Source organism: Cervus canadensis, chromosome 14 (genome assembly GCF_019320065.1).
Source record: "Cervus canadensis isolate Bull #8, Minnesota chromosome 14, ASM1932006v1, whole genome shotgun sequence".
Classification (NCBI taxonomy): domain Eukaryota; kingdom Metazoa; phylum Chordata; class Mammalia; order Artiodactyla; family Cervidae; genus Cervus; species Cervus canadensis.
In genome coordinates, this window is record NC_057399.1 from 46,578,582 (window position 1) to 46,596,670 (window position 18,089).

The window sequence follows — 18,089 nt, forward strand, 5'->3', positions numbered from 1 at the left end:
AGACACACAGAAAGCAAGCAAATGGAGTCAGTGGGGGTAAAAGCCATATTGAGAAGAACATCCTAAAATGTTGGGCCACAGGAGAAGGTAGTGGCGTCCAAGGGGTGATAAGACCCAGGGCTGGGTTGTGCCAGATGTCTAGGATTTTTTTGCCTCCCGGCCTTCCAGTGTACTCAGCCCTCCTCCTCTCTTTAATAGCTCCCTGGCATCCCTGCTGGCCTATGTCTGACCTTGGATACCCTATCAACTCTAGGGGTATGCCTTCTCTAGACTGGGAAAACTTACCAACTTGCCATTCAAGAACATGAGCATGGACATTTTAAAACCAAAACCATACCCAATCTCCACAGTACTGTCTATACCCATGACCACATCCTTCAGAGATTTTCTTACGGCAGGATCTTTTCTTCTATAATTACATTCTAGAAAGGACATTTATTAGCTTGGGCTTCAGGAGGCTTAAGTCCTAGGCTCTGCTCTGACAGAATCAGGTGGTCATCTCAGGGAAGATCCCTCATTTCTCCAGAACCTTACCTATGCGATGAGGGGAATCAACTGGGTGACCTCCAACGCCCAGTACTTTTAGCTCTAATTCCCTCAGGCTCAGTGGGTGGAAAGTTTGACCAGGGCTTTGGTGCAGTGGGTAGGGCAAACCTGGGAACCTGGCCTTCTCAAAATGCCTGGAGAATACTACTTAGGCGGTTCCACACTTGGGCATCCTATAGAAGACCAGGCAAGGGCAGGGGATGAACAAGTAATTGAGGTAAAAATCTGTGTCATTCCTGACTGAGAGGCAACATTTGGCTAAAGTGACTCCCAGGTGACGGCTGAGTACTGGGGCTTCTGGACACTGGGCCTCACAGGCAAGCCTGGGCTCATACTCTGATGCTTAAGCTGGGGGGTCCTTAGCATGTGACTTAGCCTCTCTCAACTTCCTTATCTGCAAAACTTGGATGATGCAGAATTAGAGAATGAAATTATGGTGGCCGGGGGAAGGATGGGGAAAAGGGATAGTTAGGGAGTTTGGGATAGGCATGTACACACTGCTATATTTAAAATGGATAACCAACAAGGACCTACTGTATAGCATGTGGAGCTCTGCTCAATGTTATGCAAAGTCTGGATGGGAGGGGAGTTTGGGGGAAGAATGGACACATGTGTATGTATGGCTGAATCCTTTTGCTATTTACCCGACACTGTCACAACACTGTTTGTTAATTGGCCATACCCCAATACAAAAGCAAAAGTTAAAAAAAATTGGGGTGATGATGACAACAGAACCACCACTGCTGCTATGACTAATCACAACGATATGATCAAAGGGTACACCTGTAGAGATTACATAAGAAAACGAACTTAAAGCTCTCAGCACAGTGCCTGGTTCAGAGCGAGCAAAGAAGAAACATAAACTATTTGGATCCACTTTACAGCACCTGACTTGCACTAGAAGATTTTTTTTCCAGGGCTCAGAGGAACACCTGCAGGTGATCAGTGATCGGGCACCACTGAGGTTTTTTGCCATAATTTCAGAGAGAGGGAAATATAAAGGGTTGCCCTCTGGCTGAGCTGGGTCAAGTCTTGGGACTTGTCAAGTCTAGGAGTTCGGCTGTGTGGTTGGTTCAGTGTCAGGGTCACCAGGAGTACCAGAAAGCTCATCAGTTTCAGATGTTGGCAGCTTCAGGCTGCTCAGAAAGTATTAGAGTATTTCTAGCAACTTCAGAAAAGTTAAACATTTCTATCACTGATAAATTTACTGGGAAATAATTTGAGAGTTATATAAAAATTGTTGAATTTAAAGGAGCCAAATTTTGGAAGTCATTGGGAAATGCTTTGTTTATTCATGTATTCAGTTGTGGAATACAAAGGCATAAATACATTTGAATATGGAAAGCCACTGAAACTCCAACTTCTTTTATCTTAGTAGTGATAGTGTTTTCCTAATGATGTTCTGCTGTGTGTGATTGTCTGTTTTTCCTAATATGCTTGGTTCAATTGTTTAAACTAAAAAATACTCAGTACCTTGGGAAATATTAAATCTATGTTTGTGTGTCTGTTAGCTGAGTTGATACAACTTTAGGATCAGCCTTTAATGACCAAACAACAGGGGGTTCTGGGTCCCAAAGTGAAGTTAAGATGTGTAAGAACAGACATGAACACATGAGAAGAAGCGACTTCCAGGAGTGAGAGCTAACATTTTAGTTTATTTCTTTTAAGTTCCCCCCGCCCCCATACCCAACAGAATCTTGACTGTTTCTTGGCCAAAGATTTTTCCTGAAACTAGAAGTCAGGAGAACAGAGGAGACATAAGCTCTTCCAAGGAATGTCATATATTTTGAGTGCAACACTGTTAAATTTTGTCTGCAGATAATTTTAGTTTCTTGGGCATCGTGTATCGCATAGATCCAGATTAGGGTAAATTTAGTCTGAATTTAGAATTTGAGAGCTACATTAGAGTCACAGACTGGAGAGGAGGAACATTATGTTCCAAGTTAAAATAAGACCACTAAATGTCACGATCTGGTCACAAAGGAACTCAGAAAAAGTCAACCAAAAGGGACCGGGGCTAGCTGCTGAATTCTTAAGAAGGGAGAGTCAGGGCCATCTTGCAGGGACCCGGTCACTCAGTTCAGGAGCAACCAAGTGAACAATCTAGTAATTTGGTGGGGGTGATGCAGGAGATGTCACAGGAATAAAATCTTGTTACCAAGCGAGAACTTCAGAAAGGGTACTCTCACCTTTTGTCAAGTATTAAAGGACAGGTCTGTGTGTCCTCATTTTGTGCAATCTCCGAAATGGAGTGATTTTCTACTCCAGTGGAGATGTGTGGTTAGGAGGTGGTATAAATTTATTTTAAAATTTTTACTTTAACATTATTATTTATTTATTTTATATGGCTCTTCATAGAATCATGTCACTGTTTTTAATGTTCCCCTGGGAGTAGGTGACCTATTGGGTCTGTTCATGCCCTGGACCCACCAGGGGAAGTGGGACTCTTTCAGATGTCCGAGAAAGGGCTGAGCAACTGGGTTCTGTGTCTGCGCTGAGTTGGGATGCCCACACTGGGTCCTGCTTCTCTGCCCCCTGCTTCACGCACTCCAGGGATGAACGGCAGGGGATGGACATCTCCCCTTACTCACCCACGTGATTGGCAGCCCCGTTCTGCCTCTCGTTCTCATCCACCTGACATTTCTTCTTGGCAATCTTGTGGAGAATTGAAGCCTTTTCTCTGAACCTCCCTGAAGCAAGAGAAAGTAATGGAAAGGAGACGGGGTGAGAAGGAAGAGAAAGAGAGGCTCCCGGCAAATGGTGAGGCGCTGGCAAAGCAGGTGCCTAGCTTTCTTAGCTAGGGTGTCGTCCAGGGGTGACCACTCCTTTCTGCCCAACCAAGAGGCCCTAGGACCTGCATGAAAAGTACTTTCTTACCTTGTGGATCCCTCAGCCCAGTTCTCTACTTCACAATCTCAAGCTGCTGGGTCACAGACAGAAGATCTCCTTTGGACCTCTTCTCTCCCTCCCAATTGCTTACAAAAAAACAAAAACACCAATCCTCACCGAAACTCCCTTCATTGCTGTGACTCCGAAACAGGTCTAGACACAGAACTGCTCCGGACGCATGCCCATTTCTCTGAAATTAGATGCTCATCCCAGGATTGGCTTTTGACCGTGGAAAGCCAAGCCCAGGGGTCCTTTGATTTGACTCTCGTTTTCAAACATGTATCTTAATTAACACTGCAGTTTCTAAAGGAGTCGGGAGCATGCATTGCAGTCGAATTAGCTGAATCAGCTGCAATGAAAGCATCAAGGAGGCAACTGATTGCATTTGGGGATTCAGGGCAAAGGATGATCAACTAAGCACAGCAAATAATGTCTGTGGGTGATGAGACACTTAAGGAAAGGTTCTGGAAAAAATACCGTTTTCAAAGTAATCGTTTTAAACAGCTGTGCCACAAAAGTAATGCTTCATTTCTTCTCCATTACTGACATAATTAATGGGTAAATGCATGCAACAAGCACAGGAAAAAAACAAACATGCAAAAGTATAGAGATTAGTGAAACATAGCACATTTTCCTTTTTTTTTTTTAATCCTTGATTCCCACTGCCCCCCTCCCCACTCCCTTCCTCCTGGGATTATTCAAGGTACAAAGGAGCCTCATTTTAAACTAACTAATTATTGCCTACATTTAGATGAGTCCCTGAAAATACTGTAACTCCTACAATTTTCCCACTAGACACTTGTGGTTGGCTCGGTTCTCTAGCAGGATATTAGCACGGGAGCTTATTCTACTTTTCGAGGAAAGACCACAACCAAACCAAATCAGTCTCAAACTATTTCCCCTGGGCAAGTCCATCCTCCTAGGATGGGACATGGCAGGTTGGCATCCCCACCCCACTCCTCCTGTGGACGGAAATCCAGGGGAGTGGTCATACAGGTGACTCGTGTGGCTGGTTGGGAATGACAGAAGCGGTAAACGAGAGACGGGCCAGCTGACTTCAATGGTGAAGGTGATGCAGAAGAAGCTCCTTCTGCTCAAAAGCTCCATTAGCCTTAAATCTAGATGTCTGCTTTCACAAGGTAGCCTCTAGGATGTTGGTCCCTTAGTCTAGGTAATGAATGTGCTCCGCTGGGCACATTCTTCAAGGAAACAGGAAGAGGAACATTATGCAGAAAAAAAGTAGGTCAGTGTGTGGCCTGGGTTTCATAAGGAATGAGAAAGAAGGACGAAGTGATGGACACGATGTCCCCCCTTGAGGGATAGTGAAGGTCAGCATTGGGTTTACCATGCTGGAGGGTCTTCTGCATTTAGCTATTTCTATTTAATCTCCAAGGAAAACCTGGGGAAGAAAGAGGGGAAGGAAAGAAGTCGGGGGACTAGAAGAAGGAGGAGGTAAAAGGGAATAAGAACGGAAAGAAAAAGGAAAGGAAAAGAAATAATTCAATAATGAGGAGGAAGGCAGGAAGCTGGGACTGTCTGGAGGTCGCCCAGGCAGCATGGTTAGAAGACACTTTCCCGTCTACAAAGTCTAGTCTTATTTGGGGACTAGGTAGATGGATAACAAAGAGTGATTCTCAGCATTTGGCAGCCTGAAGCCTAAAGAGGGGTACTACTTGTGTAAGATGACTCTAAGAAGTCCTTAAATCATCTGCTGAAAAGCCAAGAAGAGGAAAAGGGAGGTTCTGAAACGTTATAGAAGATGATGCTTCTACTAATAAAGCCACTCTGTGGACTCAGGGTCAGTCTTTGAGCTTAGAACAATCTGCAGCTGTATGATCAACCATGGCTATTTAAAAATTATATATAAGATAATAATAAAATGAGAGAGCATTCAGAAGAGGAAACAAGCTTGGGGAAATAAAACCTGAAGTAAACCAATCCAAGTCAAGCCCAAAAGTCATGAATCATGGCAGAGAAAATCGCTGATAGTTAATCACATGTTCTATATGGTTGCAAGGATCTTTTCAGAGCTCAGATGAATGCCAGAGACAAAGGAGAACAAAAGGGACCCCACAGCATGGAGGGGTTGGCCACTGCCTCTGCCAGGAAACATCTTTCAGAACAGGGCTGGCCACTGTCACTCGAGGGCTGGTTTTCCCAAAGTCTCTAAAGGAGGAGTGGGAGAGGAGAGGAGGAGATGATTCGAGAATTGGGATTTCTGAAAATATTTTCAGAGACCAGCGAGGGTTTTGTAGACTGTGTGCATCCCTCTTCCCACTGCCACAGCACCTCAGGTTTTCTGTGCTACAGAAAAGTGGGACAGACTGACTTGACCTGTTTCCTCTTGGGGTTCAGCCCTTGGGCAGAGGCTGCCTGGGGAGCAGCTCTCATCCACCCACTGCTTCTACTTCTTTAATAGAACTTCTGTCCCAGTTTGCAGGACCTGGCTGCCATTCTGCTGTGAGGATGCTGACAACGGTGGCTCCAAGGCCTAAAAGGATTTTCCCTTTTCAGAGACTGGCTTCTAGAAAAGCAACAGTGGAAGGCTCACCTTCAGAACTTAGCACACAGGGGAATTCCTTGAGGGTGCTGGAGCAGCCTCGCCAGCAGGGCACCCTCATTTCAGCCCCAGGACACCCCTGGGATCACCACGGGGCTCCTTCTGAGAGAAGCCGTGACGATGAGGCTGGCAGGACAAGACTGGGCACAGAATGTGATTCTCAAAGGGGCCCTCTGTGTTTGTGGGTCAGGAGGCCTGGCACCTTTAGGACCTGTTCAGCCTGAAGCCACAAGCCGAGAGATCACCCTGCAGTGTGTGTGTGTGTGTGTATATGTGTGTGTGTGTGTTAGAAACAGCACAATATCGTGGTTAAAGGGATGTAATCTGGGATTCCCAGGAGGCTCAGTGGTAAAGAACCCACCTGCCAAAGCAGGAGACGTAAAGAGATGCAGGTTTGATCCCTGGGTCAGGAAGATCCCCTGGAGGAGGAAATGGCAAACTGCTCCAGTATTCTTGCCTGGAGAATCCCATGGACAGAGGAGCCTGGAGGGCTACAGTCCATGGGGTCACAAGAGTCAGACATGACCGGGCAACTGAGCACACACATGGATGTGTTTCGAGGTAGCAAGGCCTGGTTTAAGCGCCAGCTCTCTCCCTGGCTCTGCTAGGTGAGGGTCGATAAATCCCTGAATATTTTTGAGTTTCAGTTTTCCTGTTTGTTAAATAGGGATGCTAACCACTGACTCCTGAGTTAAATGCAAGGCTTAAGTGAGAAAATACCTGTAAACGACTGACCATAGCACCTGGCATTGGCAGAACTCTGTAAACAAGAGGAAAAAGAAAACCCAACAAACAGCCCAGGGGCAAGGGTTACATGGCCCTGTGCTGCGTTAGAAGAAGCCTTGGCATCTTCTTGTCTTTCCATTAGCGGTATCTGACCTGACAGTGTAAGCATCCCGGAGGGCCTCGTTGGATTGGTGTTTAGTTTTCCATGATTCCTTCAAAGTCAGCTCCAAAACTGATTAGAAGCATCACTTTATATCTCTCTGAAATTGAGAAGGTCAAGGTGAGGGAGCTGACCCTCTGTGTTTTAAACTCTGATCTTGTGATCTTCAAATGGAAAGATAGTGATCAGCTTTCTCCCATCACCTGTGAGGGCAGAGTGCAGGAAGGGTTGTTGGTGTTGCACAGTGGATTTGGGGTCGCTCCAAAGAGCTTCCTGAAACACCAGGGCTTTGCCTCCTCTGTCTCAGGCTCAGAATTCTAAAATAGCAATAATGAACAGAACACCCAGCTCAAACAGTTGCTGGAAGACTTAACAGTTTGAGACACATCAGGTATTTAGATGGCCCTGACATACAGTCAATTACTCAGAAAGGGTTGTTACTATTATGGAAGTGAATGCAGGATCTTCACCCCATAAATTACTGAAGATGAGAAGCTTGATATTCAAAATAGAGTGGAGGCTTAGCAGCCTCCGGTGCAAGAGGCCTTGGCTGTAAAGGCACCACTTTCACTGACTATTTTAGGCATGGATTCCACATTGGCATAGGGGTTGACATGGACAGATCTAAGAAAAACAACTGTAACTCTGTGCCTGGGGATAAAGGAGACATTTTTGAGCACTTTTCAAGGTGAGCGAAGGAGTGATTTTCAACATGTTTTAAGGCAACTTTAACAAACATACACTGTTGCGTGTGAACCTTTAAAGTATATTTTTATATAGTGACAGATATTTGTATACTTAAAATCTCAGAAATAGCAAACTGGGCTCAAATCGTGAGGCACCTACGTCAAAACCTAGTACACAGTTTTAATATAGTTTAGCTTGGTCTGAAACTTGCAAAAGAAAACCAGCTGAGTGTTCTCAGGGCAGTGTGTGTTGAGGGGGTGGTAGGGATGCGTGGGAGGAAAAGATCAAAGCAGAAGGGCTTATTATGAAGAAGAACAAATTTTGGAAAAACAACCTGGCATCAAAAGCCTCAACTGATCTCTCTGCCATAACACAGGAGCTCCAAGCTGCATCGCAAAATCACCTTTGGAGGTTCTGTTTTCTCCAAGGTAGAGCATTTTACTTTTGTTCTGCCGTTGATTAATGAAAACAGCCCCTGGAAATTCCTTCACATCCTTCCCACCAAGTCATCAGCAGCGCCCGACAGGAATGCTTTGGGCTGGAGATGAGATTAGCTCCTGGCTGTCACAGAGCATTCTGAGCCCCAGCAACATGGAAGAGACAGGACCAAAGAGATTTATAGATGTAAAGGGGATGGCCACACACACCTCGGCAAACAGACCTTGGTTTGGGAGAAGAAAAGGAAAAATGAAACAGAAGGGAAAACTCAGTGTGTTTGAAATTATTTTTTGTGTTTTCAGTTCTGCCTTTCCTGTCTCTGTCTTTGAGGTGTATGGCTGGGCTGGCAGCTTAAAAAGCAACAGAGCACTTGAACTTTCCTCCTGTTTATCCTTTTTTTTTTTTTTCTGGAATCAGAGACTCAGGTCAGGCAGCCAGGCCATCGTGACTGAGAAGCACGCAATGAAAGCGATGTGGCAAAGAGCAAATGCTGACCCTTGGGGTCATTGCGGGTTCCTCTCTTTCCCTCCGACCTCACAAGCTATCTATCAGCAAATCTGGGGTCTCTACTTTCAGTGTATTTCAGAACCTGACCACTTTTCCCTCCCCACCTCCCTGGGCCGAGCAACAATCCTCTGGCCTCCCAGCCAGTCTGTCTTCCACCATGTCTTCCCTGTCCCCTGGGCTGGTCTTATCCCAGGGTCATTAGCGGTCAGATCACGCCACTCACTCCTCTGTGCAAAATCCTGCAGGGGATCCTTAGGGAAAAATGAAAACCAAAGTCTTGCCAAGGACCTGGAAGATTCTGTCCAGGGAAGCTCACCTCGACCCTCCTGTCTTGTCCCCTCCCCTTCTTCTAGCTTACTCTGCACCAGCCACCCTGGCCTTCTTCTTGCTGTCTGGAAAACACTGTGCTCTCTCCACCTCAGGGCCATGGCCTTTGCTGGAATGTTCTTCTCCCAGAGATCCACAGGCTCCACTCTCTCAACTCCTTCAAGTACTGATTTGTTGTTGACTGTTGTTCAGTCACTCAGTCGTGTCCGACTGTGTGTGACCCCCTGGACTGCAGCACGCCAGGCTTCCCTGTCCTTCACCACCAAGTACTAATACTTGTTTATAAATGTCACCGTCTCATTGAAGCTGCTCTGAGCAGCCTATTTAAAGGTACAGCTTTTCTCTCCAGCACTTGCCACCCCCAAGTTATTTTCTCTAAAGCATTTTCCACCACCTCATTCACTGTATCACTATTGCTATTGATTATCTGCTGCTTCCCATTAGCAGTCAAGCTCCGTGAGGGGAGGAATTTTCATCAATTTTGTTCACTGCCGTATCCCCAGCGCCCAGTGGGGCTCAATCGATCCTTGTGTTTGTGGTTTCCAGGCAAGCTGATGAAGTTCTCACAAGCTTCCTGTTGGCTAATGGGCCAAAGTAAATCCTTTCAGGCCTACTCAAGCCCAGCGCCCCAGTAGGGCTAAGGGTCCATATATAGAGCCCTAGGAACTGTCTGAAGTAAAGAGGAGAAAATAGGGTGGACTCAGTGTTCATGCTCCAGAAGTGGAATACAGAGGGGCACCCAGTTGCCCCCCTTCTGTACCTCCTCCCCCAATCAGGTCCCCAAGGTAGGCACTGCAAGGAAGAGGAGGAAGATGGAAGAGGAGGAAGATGGAAGAGGAGGAAGATGGAAGAGGAGGTCCAGCAGAGAGTAGAGTAGGGTAGGCTAAGCTCTGGCTCCTCCTTCTGTGTGAAGATACTCCTCATTTGTCAAGGCCTAATTAAAGGGATCACCCACTCAATGGACCTGAGTTTGAGCAAACTACTTGAGACAGTGAAGGACAGGGAAGCCTGGCATGCTGCAGTCCATGGGGCAACAAAGAGTTAGACACGACTGAGAGACTGAACTGAACTGAAGGCCAGACCCGAAGTCTCTCTACTGATACCCGCGCCCTCCTTCCCAAGTGGAAATCTACCGTCTGCTCTCAGGGCATTTTGTACTCATCACAGCCCTTATTTCAGTTTGCTGCCAGCCTCTCTGCTTTCCCCACCAGAGGGCAGGCTTCTCGGGGCAGGGATCTTCTCTCTGCCATCTGTGTATTTCTCTATGCCTCCACAAGTGTCTTAGAGTCATGCTTGGCACATCTCATGCACTCACTGAATTACAGTGAAGCTCTCCCTATATTAGCTCCCCTGGGAAGTCTGAGCTTTTCTTCCAAGTCAGTACAGGTCACAACCAATCTTCCACTCTGCAAATATTAACCAAGCCTGTGCTATGAATCAGGCAATGTTTGATAATAAGATCCATCTGGTGCCCTTGTAGGGTTCGCAGCCTGGAGCCAGAGAGACAAGAAAAAAGACTTAAGATTCATGCTGTAATGGGGGGGCCTTCTCTGGAGGGCATGGAAACTCAGAGAATAAAGTTCGAAGATAGCAGACACTACCTAGCAGCTTGGACGAGTAAGGTCCACTTGCATTCCACAAACTGCCTTCTGGGGGAGCTTATTCATCTAATAGCATCTGGCCTGATTTTTATTCTTTTTTTTTTTTTTAGTTGGAGGCTAATTACTTCACAACATTTCAGTGGGTTTTGTCATACATTAATATGAATCAGCCATAGATTTACACGTATTCCCCATCCCGATCCCCCCTCCCACCTCCCTCTCCACCCGATTCCTCTGGGTCTTCCCAATGCACCAGGCCCGAGCACTTGTCTCATGCATCCCACCTGGGCTGGTGATCTGTTTCACCATATGATTTTTATTCTTAAAAGCAAAATATTAAAAATAAAAGTCTTGTTCTGCATAAGAACATAGAGTTTACTTATTTATTCTAAATCTACTTTTGAGATACAACCCTCAAGTTATTCTAATTTTTGCAAAGCATCATGTAAAACCAATTATAAGGTTCCATTGACATGAATGGAAATCAAAGTAGTATTGTAACAAAGTAATTTATAAAGCATCTTTAGTAAATATTTTGTGAATGGACCACATAATAAAGATGATTAACATAATTTAACTGTAGTGTATTTACAGGCATAATCATAGGACTAGTTTCTGTAATTAATAAGAATATTTACATAATTTACATAATCTCAAGCCATGGCCAAACTCATCATATAATGAAATGAAACAGCCTGATATACTTATTAAGGCTTTTAAAAATAATTTTCTGTTAAGAGTGACCTTTGGAGTCACAAGTAAGGCTCAGATCTGTCCAGGCGTGAATTGGTTCTGTCATCTCTCCTAATGGGGTTCACCTTATCACTGGAAATAGGGTCCCTTCTTAAATATTTTGGAAAATTTCCAATGTATTTCAGAAGTTGTTATCTTAAAAGAATGAAATTCTGTCCTTTATCCCAATTTCTTGCCTTTTCAGGGACTTTGCCTAATCCGTCATCTTTAATCCTTCCCTTTCTCCTCAGCCTATAGTCATGCTTGTCTTTCAACGTGGCAGCCTTTCTCTTGACTCCAGCTAGCCTACGGGCACTTGCTCTCGCTTGCTTTCTCTTTATGGCCAAACCTCCGCAAAGGTCAGTCTGTGCGGTGCCCCTGCGTCCCTAGGGCTCCTTCGGTCATTTCTTAACTCTGCATCTGCCATTCGTCAGCATTTCACCACTGAACCTATCCGCGGCCCCTTTTCACCTCCACTTGCCTGGCTCTCTTAGTGGCATCTGGTATTCCTCTATCCCTTCCTTGAAGTCCTCTTCGATGGTCAAGGACCCCCGAATGTGCCCCATATGTGCCACCACTCGCCAGGGTCCCCTCCTCGCTCCCTCTTCCTCACATTCTCCCAAGGGACCCAATGGACCACTGCTTGACTAGTGATGACTCCCACATTTGGAACTCTGGTCCAGGTCCTCTCAGCCAATGGACTTCTGAATATCTTCACTGGGAAGTCCCTCTCATGGTTAAACTCAATGTGCCCCAAACTTCCTTATATCATCTTCCTTCCTAGGAATCTGCTCTTCTGCTTACATTTTCTCTTGGTGATTTCCTCACTCCCTAGGTTTTTCTGTCATCTTAGAGGTCCTCCTCTCCTTCATATCCAATGAACTGCCAAGTCCTTTTGAGTCTACCTTTGAACACTTTAGATCCAACCTTTCCTGCCTGGATGTTGGTTACAGCCTCTTCATTGGTCTCCCAGCTTTTAATCACACTGCCTGTATCCTTCTAATTTACCCTTCGTGTGACTTGGAATGCGTGCTCAGTCGTGTCCAACTCTTTGGGATCCCGTGGACTGTAGCCTGCTAGGCTCCTCTGTCCATGGGATTTTTCAGGTAAGAATACTGGAGTGGGTTGGCATTTCCTCCTTCAGGGGATCTTCCCAACCCGGGGATCAAACCTGTGGCTCTTGTGTCTCCTGCATTGGCAGGCAGATTCTTTAACACTGTGCCACCTGGGAAGCCCTATGGCTTGGAATGCTCTCTGTTTATTTGTTTCTAAAGACTCTGCTTTAGGCATTTCATCTTTCAGGAAGCTTTTCTCGAGTCCCTTTCCTGGGCTGGCAAGGTACCTAGGTACCTTTCTCTATCACAACACTCTGATACCTATGCCATCATGGTAGTTCTCATAGAACCTCAGAGGTGTTTTATTCATTCTCTCTCCAACTAACCTGTGGGCCCCTCAAGACAGGGACGCTTCTTTTCATCTGTCCCCCGAGTACTTACATTGTAGACTGGTCCTCAGTGTTTCTGAACATGATAACATTAACACAAACAACAAACGGAATCTTACAGCATGTGTGTGTGCTTGTGCGAGGTGCTTGGAGTTCTTGCTGTATGCAAATCTATTTGAAATTTACATTCTTTTGGTGAGTAGAAAAAGGAGGATCCAGAAACACACTGCAGGAAACTCACCAGACTCTCTTTTTGGTTAATGCCGAGATTAAATTTCCAAAGTCTAATTGTGTTTACAGTTAATGACTCTATTTTGAGACTCTCTCTGCTTTTTTTTTTTAAGATAATCTAATCAAGTTCAGGCAAAATTGGGATTTTACAAATAAAAAAATTCGCAGCAGGTATCGGATGGCAAAATACGATGTTTCAGGCAAGGAGTCAGTTTACTGACCTTAGCTGGGGCTGACATGGCTTGAGAGCTACTGTTCATCATTTTGGGTCAACTGTTTTATTATTTTAGGAGCTTAATTTTCTGAACAGTTCTCTGCTGGATACACAGATACAAATGGCTCCCACAAACATTCGCAAAGGGGTTGTGTGATCTGTTTTAGACTTCTGAGCCAGGTTTGAATGTCTCCCCCCTGTTCTCTCTCTTCACCCTGTGGATATCTAAGAGATAAATGGGTAATGAATTGCTTTACCGAGGCGGGCTTCAGATCCAAGATTTGCCAGCATCCAGCCCCACTACCAGCTAAGGGGTAGAAAAGAGGTCTTTGGAGTCAAAGCTCACATGTTGGGTATGTCTGTTGGGTATGTTGCCAATGGTCTGTGACACTGATGTATTCATTTGGGCAGTTTTGATTTGTTCACAGCAGTTGGCAAATGGTAGGTGCTCAACAAATAGGTGTTGAAAGGTTACTCTGACTTGTGTTGATATATAAAAATTAGATTTTAGATCTGGCTAACATTTATTCTGTAGTAGCCAGTGTTTCACATAAACCCATCCTCTCCTGTCACCTGGATCTCATGTATTGCAAATGGTCAGTTAACTTGTGTTCTTCTTTTTCTTTTTTTGAATCCTCAACTTTACATTGTAAACTGGTGCCTGTCATTCTCATTTGAAACATGGGTTTGTAACAGAAGTGGCGGGACCTGCTGTGGGTTCTTAATTAAATGGGACTGAAGGTTTAGTGGCCCATGACTAAGACGGGATGATTCAGTTCATTTCAGATTTAATCAAAAGAGAAACTTACCATGCTTAATTGAACATGCCAACTTCCTGGTATAACAGATATCCACTTTTTTTTTTTAAAAGAGAAAGCTTCATGGAGGTGGGAAATTATATTATTAATTTATAATAACAGTATTCAAGTTTGACTGATGAAGGCGACTTAGCATTTTCAGCTCTGGGGATGTCAGAAATAGACAACAACAATAACAAAACCCATGATTCATTTCTGCTGCCACTTAACACTTTCTACATATGTGATGCGGCAAAATCTGCCTTTACTTGCCAGGTCCAGTCTTTCTGCTTTTACTGCTGATGGTTTAGATCATGAAAATAAGATGCAATGAAGTTTGGAGAGCTGGATGTATTCTAATGAGAAGACTTCCTTGGTTCTGGTTTTCAGGAAGACCACGAATTTATCCACTCAACTGATTTGATCTTTCCTATAGATCTGATGCCAGTTTCTAGTTGGTTAGTTTGGTTATGCACACGCACTAGGCTGCTGTCTTCCTAAGATCCAGCCCCAGGGAGAGACTTGTAAGAATACATCTCTGAAAAAGTAATGTGGTTAATAACCGGTGAGTTAAATCTGTTTGTCTTTTGGAGAAGGCCCAGCCTTAACAGAGAGCATCTGTTCAAGTGCCCAGAAAAATCATCCGGTTATGGAAAGTTGGACCGAATGACTTAAACCATAAACCTAGAATGAATGAAATATAACATGGTGCTGGAAATGGTGTCGGTGCATAATAGAGGTGCCCTCATAGGTGACTGGGAGGGAGAAAGGTAACCTGCAGTGACCTCGGAGTTTCTTTAGGGATATTAATGATCTTGAGGCAAGAAGGATACATGCTGGGGTGGAAATTGGATATTCTGTGTGGGAGGAATAGCCTTGTCACTTCATTTGGAAAGGACAAAGACTTCCATCAGAACGCCACCCTGGATTTCACTCAACTTTAGTAAAAACTTGGATTTCTCAAACAAGTAAATCAGAAGCTAGTTACTGTGCAAAAGCTCATCTGCTCTGTAATGAAGTCAGTTTGAATCTCTGTTCAAAGGACTTATTTCAATTTGTTGTTTAAGGCTCACACCTTCACTGTGAGTGGGAATCTAAATTGATGCAATACCTTTGGAGGGCAATTTGGCACTACCTTTTGAAGTTTAAAATGCGTATGTTCTTTGATGTGTCATTTTTATTTCCAGAAATTTATTTTATATGTTTGTTTATACTTCAAAGGGCTTCCCAGGTGGCATAGTGGTAAAGAATCCACCTGTCAATGCAGGAGACACAAGAGAAACCAGTTTGATCCCTGGGTCAGGATGAGCCCCTGGAGTAGGAAATGGCAACCCACTCCAGTACTCTTGCCTGAAAAATTCGATGGATAGAGGAGCCTGGTGCTCCACCATCCATGGGGTTGCAAAGTCAGACATGACTGAGCGAACAACACACACATTTATATCTTCAACTTAATAGAGTTTATTATATGGGCAAAGAAGATTCTCATGTAGCATTGTAATAACTAAATGAATAAAAATGGAAATATCTTAAATATTCATTGACAGAGGTCTGATTGAACCCACCAGGGAAGAGGCAGGCAGCAGAATACTATGCACCTGCTAAAAAGGAATGGGGAAAGTAAAACAGTGCTAATATGGAAATATCTTAGATAAATTAATAAACAAAAGCCATGTATAGAACAGTGTATAGAAGAAAAGAGAATATGTTAAACTGATAAAAGTGGTTAACTGTAAGGAATGAATGGTATCTGGGGTAAGAGGGGGACTCATTTTTACTATCTTTCCTTATTTAATGTTTGCTTTTTATCTCTGCATGCATGTAATGATTTTATAATAAAAAGAATGGTTAAAATTAATTTGCAGTTTAAAATTTCTACTGTGGTAAAAGTTTGGATTTACAACTGAAAGAGAATATAGGTTTCATGGGGGCAGTTGTTCTTTTAAGGGTCCATTCCACAGGAAATAACGGACTATTTGTTGTATTTAACCACACTAATAGTTTGGCTGTGAACTGGGTCAAATAATACATAAGTGTTTTAGTTCAGATGCTATGGTCCAGGAACCTACGTATCACAATCTTGGTGGTAGAGTAACCAAAATGCAAGATCAAGTTTTCTGAAGGTTCATCTTAAAGACCAATCTTAAAGGCAGACTGGCAAACTATGTCTGCCATCACACTTCATAAAGGCCACCAGGCCAGAGTCTTGACCATGGCATTATCCATTATCTGAACTTCTTGCTGAAGGAGTGTCCTTGGCTTCTCCAGAGAAGGGGGACTCCTGTCTGAGGCAGGCCACTCCATCTTTGGCCATGTCTGTAGGAAGGATCTTCCTGTGCTAGACTGAAATCTCTGTCCCTGAATTGAGGAGGCTGATCTCCTTCCTCAACTTTCCCCACTCCCAGCTGGACTCATGGGGTTCCCCAGAGCTCCTCTCTCCTGGAAAGACAGACCTTACTTCATCACTGCAAACTGCCCATGAGACCAATCCAAAGAAAGAGGTTCTAGTAAGGCTTTAAAAACATGGTTAGGTTGTTGCCATCCCATGATACATTCTTGTTCTCTTCAGTAAAGCCTCCAGGTCATCCATCAGCATGGAGATGCTTATCACCAAGTGGCTCTGAAAATCCCTGGTCTGACTCAATCTCTCAGTCCTGCCATCAGTAAATTTCATACATCCTTAACTTCTGTGAACATTTTTGTTCCTACTGAGTGTGGTTGTTTCTTGATGGTCCCTTTTCTCCTGTGGCCCCTGAAAGTGACACTATTTCTCTCCAAGTGCTCTTTACTCTATTCCACCCTCCCTTCCTCATTACTTATACATCAATTCTCTGTCCTTTGAAGCCCAGGCCGATAAACTCAACCACTTTTACTCAACTGACTTCCTAGTCATGCTTCCCTCATTCCCAAAGATACTGGAACACAGTTCACTATTTTTATCTCCACCATTACTCATGTTACCATCCACGGTGACTTTACGTGGGTGAACCCTGCAACACTTGGCTCCTTACCACCCTAACCTACTCTTCCAGCTGCCCTTTCTCACCTCATCCATCCACTCCTGCAGTTAAACCTTGTCACTGGCAATAACAGTACCACATCCAAACTCCTGACTGGAAGCATCTCACATTCTGTCCGTAACTCTTATTTTTCTATGACAACAATTCTTTGATCTCATCTGTCACTTCATTAATGCCATCACCTTTTCACGGCCCTCCTTTAGACCAAGTTCTTCATTGGTTTCCGGGATGCCATTCTCTCCTCATCCTCTGCCTGCCCCAGTCTCCTTTGCTGTGTATTCTCCACTCTTCCCAGACCCTACACTTTAGAGTTCCCAGGGCTCAGTCCTTGGCCTCCTCTTTTCTATTGATTAGCTAGGTATTCTTATTTAGTTCTATAGCTTTAAATGATACTTACATTCTATGACTTTCAAATTTACATCTGTAACCCTGACTTTTCTCCTAAGCTCCAGACTCCAAATCCACTTTATCCATATCCACTGTTGTTCAGTCATTCAGTCATGTCTGATTCTTTGCAACCCCATGAATTGCGCCATGCAGGCTTCCATGTCCTTCACCATCTCCCAGAGTTTGCTCAAACTTATGTCCATTGAGTCCATGATGTCATCCAACCATCTCATCCTCTGTCACCCTCTTCTTCTGCCCTCAATCTTTTCCAGCATCAGAGTCTTTTCCAATGAGTCAGCTCTTCGCATCAGGTGGCCAAAGTATTGGAGCTTCAACTTCAGCATCAGTCCTTCCAATGAGTTTTCAGGATTGATTTCCTTTAAGATTGACTGGTTTGATCTCCTTGCAGTCCAAGGGGCTCTCAAGAGTCTTCTCCAGCACCACAGTTTGAAAGCATCAATTCTTTGGCATTCGGCCTTCTTTATGGTCCAATGCTCACATCCCTACATGACTACTAGAAAAACCATAGCTTTGACTAGACAGACCTTTGACTATATTAGCATGAGTTCTCAATCTCACTCCAGAGCTTGCTCTGGTCTCAGTCCTCCCCATCAACACACAGTTTTATGAAAGCAATATTTCTCTGTTATGGAGAGATTGCAAGTTGCCTATTAATATCTACTCCTTTTTCATTTCCTAGTGACATACTGTCTAAATTATTGGGAACAGCAAATCACCCAGCTTGACATACTACATTTCCAAGCTTCCTTGAACTAGCTGTAGGCAAGTAATGGAATTTTGTACAGATTTTACTGGGAAGGTA

At 44.2% G+C, this 18,089-nt stretch overlaps 1 protein-coding gene across 4 annotated transcripts in view; it reads right to left on the reverse strand.

Annotated features, from left to right (window-relative positions):
• Window positions 1-18,089, reverse strand: part of SLC24A2 (solute carrier family 24 member 2) — a 270,757-nt gene that overhangs the window by 41,100 nt on the left and 211,568 nt on the right. For all 4 annotated transcript variants that reach the window (XM_043487153.1, XM_043487151.1, XM_043487150.1 and 1 more), the window contains one exon: window positions 3,138-3,236. In XM_043487153.1, coding sequence (XP_043343088.1) covers window positions 3,138-3,236 — 99 coding nt within the window. The remainder of the gene's footprint in view (window positions 1-3,137; window positions 3,237-18,089) is intronic.